Genomic DNA, 9,110 nt, shown 5'->3' on the forward strand with positions numbered 1-9,110 from the left:
GAACCCTCGACAAATTCTCGTGCCGTGCTGCGGACAGTTCGGATACTTTCAGAACGGACCCTGTAAATCCAATCAATCAATCCAACTATTACTTTCAAATTCCTATCTACGTTAATATGTTGTTCCAAATCATCTTTGCATAGTATCATCTACATTATCTAAAGTGTAGAATTGGTTTCAAAACTTCCTCTCTTTTCAAAAAACCTGCTATGATATTCCAAATTCTGAAATACCATATATGGTCGGAATTCCTTCTAGAGCATTCACATGATCTTCGTGTGATTTGCTTCCTCTTTCTTTTTCACGCGAATGCTCTAGAAAAATGCTGAACAGAGTTGTTTTTCAGAATTTGGAACATCCAGTTTATCAAATGTTTGTTTCGAAAAATGGCTCCTCTGGTATTGGTTAAAGATCCAGACGAGTCTTACCAGTCTTGTGGATGGTGACAGTAAGTTACCAACAGTGATGTGTGAATAAATTCAGTTTTGTTTCTTTAAAGTTGCATTGGAAAGAAAGAAAGAAGAAGAAGAAAAAAAACTGGTGTGTTCTGATTCTGACTGAAGGAAAATGGATACAATTATGTTTAGGATTGATTCAAAGGTTCTGGAAAAAAAAAATAAGATGGAAAAAAAAAATAAGACCTTGCACCAATGTCGAATGCACATGACACACAATTTAAACCCAGAATTAATGAAAATTCTGAATATTCATACTTCGGAGAAGACTTAGTGTGCAATGTGTCAGCATATTGGGACTGAAAGGTGTAAAGAAAAATATTAGTTATTCAATTTAAACTAATACATTAGAATACCACTATCAGTGATATTGTCTCATACTGCTCCATTCTAAAGTGTAGACAACAGTGAAATTATAACCATGATTCCTCTGTAATGTTTATTTACATATTTACAAATATTCAATAAATAAATTTTTTAAGATCATCCTACATTACATTATACATCACACAAGTACTTGAGCTACAAAAATATATTTTTACAATCTTGCACTCACAAATACTACTTTGGTAACGAAGTAAATACAACATGCTTCAATGAAAACAATACGATGTAGGGGGCGAAAAATCAAGATGATGAGAACGTATTTTTCTTACTTCATATCTCACTTCTGCTTCGTTAGATGAGTTGCAACGATAAGGATGAATGGTGATTATATGATATTGATGAAGACCTCAAACTGTCGGAAGAAAAATCACGTGCACAGCCAGCACGAGAGAGCATACTGAATTTCGCACATAATCGCCACAGATTTTGTGCCATTTTTCTTCTGTCTGTATTATATACAGTTTTTTGTTTTTTAAAAAATGTGGAATACTCGTAGCTCTGTTTCCATGTTCAACGAACATAATTACTCCCAGCTTGAAGCCTGCAGATTAATATTTACCCACAATCAGAAAGAAATGCTTCACATGTTAAAGTATCGCTGGCAGACAAACTGTACAGTATAGCTAGCACATTAAGATGAAAGTTGGTTTTATGGGCATACTCGTGGAAGCTTCGCCTGCCTGTCCGCTTCCCTTCATTGGGTTGAGTGATGGTGCAGTTAGTACTGCAGCACTCGAACCAAACCATGCAACTGTTTTTAGTACTCGCAATGCACCAGGGATAAAAAAAATGCTAACTACAGAGGTAGAAAAATACCGGGTTCCCACTGAAAATTTTCACCTGGTGACTGAATTCTCAAATTCAGTGCCAAAAAATTATATATTTTTAATATTTCGAGTTCGCTTATGGGAATTTTCATTACCTTTTTTTAAAAAAAATAAATAATTAGAGTATGTGCTTTTTAATGTTTGTGTGTTTTCTACCCCTGTGTATCCATATGACACTGATGAATGCATTGCTGCTCTGTTTAAATTTTAAGCGGTGCGACGTGAACAGAATTTGATCATATGACGATTGCGTGATGAAAGGTTATAAAGAAAATAAAAAAAGAGTGTGACCATTATGCAATGAAATACGGTAAGGATGTATTTATGACGGGGTCTGACCTGCAGAAAGTAGCAACTAATGCTCTGGCATTCCTATACCTGCAAGTTATTGCCATAGAAATGACCATCTACCAGCTTTCCTTAACTCGTGCACAATAAATCCACTCATGATGAACCTTACCAATCCCCTTCAGATCCATCTTAATATTGCCATTCCATCTTCACCTTGGCTTTTCTACAGGTCCCTTACCATTATGTTTCCCAATAGAGATCATGTAAACTTTCCTATCCTCTGGCCTGTCTACCAAAGTCTTCTTCAATTAATTGTTATAAATAATATCAGGAGACAATATGTTAAGAAAAATTGCCAGCTCGGTGAACATGTTAAGTAGTCAACTATTGGCCTTGCCACTGAAGTCCCCATGTTTGAGTCCTGGCCAGGGCATGCTTTCTGAGTGCCACTTCATCTTTTTCATGCAATCGTCATGATTAGCCAAAAGTGGCAAAAAGAGACGTAAAATAACAAAAATACAAACAAATAAATATTCAGAAAAATTTCACGTCTTATCTTATTAACACCACTGCTGTAACAATTTTTACACCTGTTATTTTCTCAATTGTGGTGGTGATTGCTTGTGTGTAGAATCTATTGGTGGGTGACTTTCAGGACAACCCATTGCAAGAGCATTAGAAAAATTCAATAAGTGAATAACGTAACCCTCTGTAGTGAAAGAAAGGGACCATTTACTTGCCAGCCATTACATTCAGTGGTCTTCAGCAAAAACCAAATGTCCTTCACAGGGCAAGGCATTGGCATTTTCTTTAAAAAATGCCAGAAACAACTTAATGACCACAGCTTGTTTCATTGTGAATAATCTACATCACAGGTCACCCATGCAACTAAAGCCCCTATCACACGGAACTGGATTTCTAGTTAGAATGCCCTAGTTGGCGATGAACTGACTTTCTGGGTAGTAATCATGGCCGCCTGGCTGACTGCTTGATTGGTTTTGAGGAATAGGACATGTTCTAATTGCTACTAACTTCTTCGACTAGATTCTGTGGAACAGCCAATCAGAGCAAAGTTTGGCCATGTGAAGATATTCTGTGAGTTTGTAAAGTAGCCTTTTTTTGTCTGTGGCTTCCGAGTGCATACAACATGAAAGGCATGTTTACAATTGAAAAAGCTAAAATATTCTTCCATACGTGTATAGTAAACATTGTAAAGCGTGTATTTTATCAGCGCCGTTCTTCTCTACCTAAAACCATTTAATGCGATGCGATATTCCTCTCGGTTGGATAGTTATCGTATTTTAAAAGTGTGAAGTGATATGTTGTTTACATCTCGTGCGGCCGCCATTATGGGAACGAGAGACTATCGACAAGTACGGTGTAACAAGTACCGTGTGAGGCGAAAACTAGCAAATGGGTAGCCAGTCCAGCGTCAACTAGAGCATTCCAACTAGAAATCCAGTTCCGTGTGATAGGGGCTTAATATACAGAGGCTGATACGCTTCCATATAGACGAGTTTGCAACGGCACGGTACGGAGAACGAGCAGCGCAGACACGTGAAAGATTCACCACTCAGGCAGTATTATGTGTTGTGTCGGCTAGCAAAGTAGTCGTGTTGGTCAAAGTGTAATGGCGTCGAAAGTGAATCACTTCTGGGAAGGCTACATTGTCGCAATTTCCGATGCACACTTCAGTTGTTCCAGCATATTTAAACAGTGCCACGGACATGGATTTGCTGTTGGACGCTCCACTGTGAATGCCATAGTGCGATGATATGCAGCGCGACCGCCCCCGGACTGTGTTTCACCGACGAAGCCACATCCAAAACGGACTCCAGTGAATCTGACACCACCGATGTTGTGCGGCATTAAGACATTGACGGCGTCGGAGAATCCACCAACACAGCGTGCAACCATCCACCGTGCCATTCACCAAAAGTTACATCTCAATGTGGTCCATAAGGCGAATGTTCATACACTGAAAGCCAGCCATGTCGTGGAACGGGCGTGTCGATTCAAAAGCATAAAGCAATTTTGTTTGTCAGTGCACCGAAAATTATCCACATGGTCTCATGGTTGTGGCTGGCTTTTGTTCCAGGGGAAAATTGAAGCTACGCCATGTGAAAATCAATGCTGCATATTATCAGGAACATGTTTAGAGTGATATTTACAACAATTAAATCCCCACAATGTATAGTGCGGATACCAACCAAGTGGAGCTGCATCAGGACAAGGCGTCGAGTCACATGGCAAAATCATCGCTGGAATTCTACAGATGGATGGAAGCTAGTACCGGGATTCGTGCTATTTCCTTCTCAGACATCACCGTGAAGAGTTCCAATGCCAGCCCCATGGACTACTGTAGCACTTTGGTTTCTGAAACACCGTCTTTCTTCTCGTAAGGTGCGCATGATTTCCAGCCTCTGGAAAGAGTAGAATAATATACCCCTTGTACACCTGCAACGAGGTCTTCTCCAGTGGAAACTGCACTGTCGTGCAAGAGTGCTGGTTGTCACATCGCACACAACCGGTGGTGGAAAGGCGGTCTGTCATAGGTGTGTGAACACTTCAAAGTCGTCTATATGAAAACGTATCAGACTCTGTACAACTAACAGAAAAGGTTCCGTATCCCATCTTCTCTTTCACCAATATCCATCCATATTCCCTCTCCTTCCACAGCCTACAGCCCATAGCATCTGAGACTGGGCGTGACTTTTTTTGCATGTTCTACAACACAACTAAACTGGTGTTGTTCAAGTATCAGCAACCACCACACAAAACTCGTTAGAAAATCTTGGTTTACTGATTCTGTCTTCATCCAGCCAGAGTTACATTATAATTACAAGAAATGCATTTTAAGTAAAAGCTGAAAAACTGCTACTAAAGCCCCATTTTCAATAAATCGACCTAACCGTCTTTCTTTCGAAAGTTCCTCACTTCCATTAACAAAAATGCTACTATATTTGGGTCAGGAATTTTCTTAATTTCCACTACAGCCTTTTCTCCACCATCCCTGTAATACTCAGCCATCTCTTCTGCATACTGAATCCACACACAATTTGCACACCCAGACATGCAGCAGTTTGACGGAGGATCAGGAGGGGTTTTGTAAGACAATCTGTCCGAACTCTCCTGAGAACTGAGGTTTACTGCATCATCTTTGGGACTACTTCTCACAGAGCTACCAGATGAGTCTTCACTGGATTTCTCAACAAAGTCAGTATAACACGTGTGTAAGGATGCATTGTTTAATATACATGATGATAATCCCTTCAGGCCACATCCTGATACACCAGTAACTTTAGTTATCTGAAACAGAAGTTCTGCATTACAAAGTCATCTAACAAAAATTTTAAACAGGATATCTGTTATGATAATTACCAAGGCTTACACTCTTCATTTTCACATTCCATGTAAATGGACAATGCAGAAACACCTTTTAAAAAAAGTTGTGTTTAAAATGTTAGTTTGTGATCACTTCATAAGAAGTGTGCAGTCCATTACATTCTTTCAACCCTGCGATACTCGCACATTTTCTTGTAACTAAAATACTTGCTTGGGCTTGCCCTGTTTATTTCATTCTATTCACAGAACTTGCTTATTTTCTCTGTGATTTGTAACCCATTTAAACTATTTTTCACTATTTGATGAAATTTCTACTAGTATATTTCCTGTGTGTGCCAAATCCTATGGTATTTTTTACTAAATTGAAAAACTATTTCCTTTTTGTAGCAATAAAACAAGAACTGCATGTTTTTCCATCATCTTGACCTGATTAAAAGGAACAAAATGTAAGTGCGTGTGCGCATACATACATACATACACACACATACACACACAGAGAGAGAGAGAGAGAGAGAGAGGGGGGGTGAGAGTGGGGGAAGTTGTCCCCTGGGTATTCCACCTTGAAAGCACACAGGAACTTTGAAGTTTTAATTCCACTTTATGCAAACAGGCTATTGGGACTAGACCTATAGGTTAAAGTGGGATCTGAACCAGTATGTGCATCCACCGGGTATCGAATCCAGTACCCACTGATTACAAGGTGCTGATGATCTTGCCATTAGGAAGACCACAAAATCACACGATGGTGGGGGGTGTAGAAGTAGAACTCCGCACATTCTCAAATTGTAAGTGATGTGATCAGCCACCTTTACTCCTCTCCAGGTACCCACTGATTAGAAGCTAGGTGAACCCAATATCCACTTTAATCAAGAGCACTGAGAGATAAGGTCCAACAGTTTGAGGTTATATAGTAATATTTACTATAGCAAATAATGTACTGAGAGAGAGAGAGAGAGAGAGAGAGAGACTAATGAGAAAAAAATACATGAATAGCAGGTGCAAGAAAAACTACTGGTTACCAGTAAGTGCAAATTCCTAGCAGGAATGGATGTTTGGTTGAATTTGGGGAATAGGAGGGGGTATGTGGTGTTTCACAAAAACATTAACTGGGGGGATACCCTACCTGGTACTTGTTTACTATCCTTCGGACACATTTATTTATTTTTACAGAAGAAACTACTTACCGTAATAAGTTCCTGTAGCATCGTCGAACATCGGGAAGGTGTTTTGTGTGATGTGAGAATGTTTCATAGCTGAACATGTTGTTTGTTGAAAATTAATTCTCCGACAGAGAATAGCTAGCCCCACGAACCATTGGTGCATGGATAGGTTAGGAAACATAGTTAAAATTTGGTGTCGTGTTAGTATCAGGATCTAGAAATTGGAAATAATTGCGAACCATTGGTGCGTGGTTAGGTTGGTACTACTTTACTATACCTGAGACACCTGGGAATCATTTCTTTCGCACTTTTTTACATTGCTAACATACTATTCCGCATTCCGGAACACTTATTTAGGTGAAATAATTGAATTTGTTAGGAAAGTAATGTATATTTCTTACATTTACGAGTACTTATTGTTCTTGTTTATTTCCACACACAACATGGCAATAGCTTACCGTTGGTCGTTCCTTGAGCCAGAAAACCCATTGACGTTAGCCCAAAAATTCACGATAGTCCCACAAACCATCACGGGGACGAGGTATGCCTACTAGGTTAGGTTAGGCCTGTTAGGTTTGGTTCCATTAGCACTCCTTTCGTTCAATTTAGCATATATGGACAATACGAGAGCGTATTGTGCTCTCATGCAGGAAGCAAATGGCGGCAGCAGCAATAGCGCGTCGGAAATAGATTTTCGTACAAAACCACATGCATTCGCATTAAAATGAATCAAAATTACATTCCCGAACATCAACAATGCTACAGAAAATGATTTGCGTCAGTACTTTCGCCTGTAAATTTGAAGAAATCTGTCTCGGGTATAGTAAAGTGTTACCGTTACGTTAGTTCTGTTAGGTTAGGAAACATAATTAAAATTTGGTGTCGTGTTAGTATCAGGATCTAGAAATTGGAAATAAATGCGAACCATTGGCGCTAGCCCCACGAACCATTGGCGCGTCGTTAGGTTAGTTCGTCTCAGGCAAGCGAAAAGGCCTATCAGAAAGACTTACTGGTAATGTGAAAAATTGCAATTAATTTCATCAAAACAACGTTGATACACCTTCAGGAATGTTCCGCGAAGCAGATACGTAAGTACGAATGTCAAAAATTAAAGAAACTAAGTAGTTATAGGTGTCCGAAGGATAGTAAACTATTACCCTATACCCTGCCCCAGCTAATTGTGGAGCAAGGCCGCACATAGCGTCAGAGAAGCAAAGGAAATAGTGTGTCCAGAGTGAAGCAGTACACGCTGCTGGGAAGGCTTGTAACTGCAGTCGCTTTCCCCCATTCCAAGCAATTCAGTTCCGCTTACGTGTTTATTAGTGGAGCCGTCTCGCGTCAGTACTTGCGCAGAGACTTGTTTTCGTTTGCTGTTCAACAGTTAGCTGGGACAGAGTATAGTCCTGAGGTTTGTCCCCACTTCAAGCATTGCTGCATAAGATAAAATTGCCTAGGTACAAATGGACGTCTTTTTGGTGACAGTTTCATAGATCGGAGACACATTTCTTCATTTTTACAGAAGAAACTACTTACGGAAATGAGTTTCTCTAAGGTTTCCAACGTTAGTCGAGGTATTTTCTTTCATCGTGGTATCTATTTCACCAGAAAATCATGTAAAGTGTTTCGAACCCCCCGTTTTTTTTAACTATGCTTGCCTAACCTAACCTTATCGGAATGGTTTGTGGGGCTATCCGTCAGCTAGTCGTGCATAATGTACAATTTGCACACGTGTCGAACACGAGAGTAGGTATGTTTCGGTGGAGAAGGTTGGAAACACTGATATCCAAAAACAAAAGGAGCAAAATTATTCGCAAAGTAATCGATATCGCGTTCGGTAGCACTTAGAAAAATGCGTTATTTTAGTAGAAAAAGTGTTTGTTTTCGTGTAAAAGGATAATGGCACCTTGCACTATGTTCCGCAATACACAATTGGTAAGTACGAACCATGCGAAACACAAAATATCCGATTTTAATGTGTCTCCGATCTATGAAACTGGTACCCAATCATGAACCAACATGGAGAAGTTAGCAATATAAAGATGAACAAAACATCAAACACGTACCAAGGTATCCAATACGATGCAGTACATGTTAGCTAATTTGATTAAATGAAACCACGTGCAATCACGTTTCGGACGAACTTCCAACACGATTCATGAAATATCGAAGTGCAAAAATTTCAGATATATTTTTGCTCAATGTTCTATAAAATCGTCCAACACAATAGAAATGTTCAGTTTGTCCGCCACCGGACTAGTACAGTCAACGGCAAAGATAATGGTACGCAAATTATCCGCCGCTATTTTCACTTTTTTTATTGTACATCCTGTGTTGTTTTAAGGAATGAAACTATGTTGGTTCGAAGCAGATATTGTTCTCTGCTTATTGACATAATTATTTCAATTCATTGTCATCACATTGTGTAATTCAGAACGAATTAAAATGGTGGTGTACAATTCGCCTACTGTTTCTTTTGCCGTTGGGTGTACCATACCTAACTTTTCTATGCTAGTACCACCAAAATGATTTAATTCCCGTTAAATTACATGCTTTCGTTTACTTTCTGTTTACTAAAAGTTGTAACAGATTTTCATCGAGAAATACTATTTACTCTTCCATGTCTCTTTCCCTCTTCTTTTACACAT

General features: G+C 39.3%; 1 protein-coding gene across 1 annotated transcript; it reads right to left on the reverse strand.

Annotated features, from left to right (window-relative positions):
- Positions 1-904: 904 nt before the first annotated feature.
- LOC145978065 (uncharacterized) lies at positions 905-8,689 on the reverse strand. Its single transcript, XM_083110481.1, has 2 exons — positions 8,529-8,689; positions 905-5,269 (listed from the first exon to the last, which is right to left on the reverse strand). The coding sequence occupies exons 1-2, from the start codon at positions 8,553-8,555 to the stop codon at positions 4,868-4,870; spliced, it is 429 nt and encodes a 142-aa protein (XP_082966607.1). The 5' UTR covers positions 8,556-8,689; the 3' UTR covers positions 905-4,867.
- Between the last annotated feature and the right edge of the window lie 421 nt (positions 8,690-9,110).

This window comes from Lepisma saccharinum, chromosome 24 (genome assembly GCF_977018435.1).
Source record: "Lepisma saccharinum chromosome 24, izLepSacc3.1, whole genome shotgun sequence".
NCBI classification, from domain to species: Eukaryota; Metazoa; Arthropoda; class Insecta; order Zygentoma; family Lepismatidae; genus Lepisma; species Lepisma saccharinum.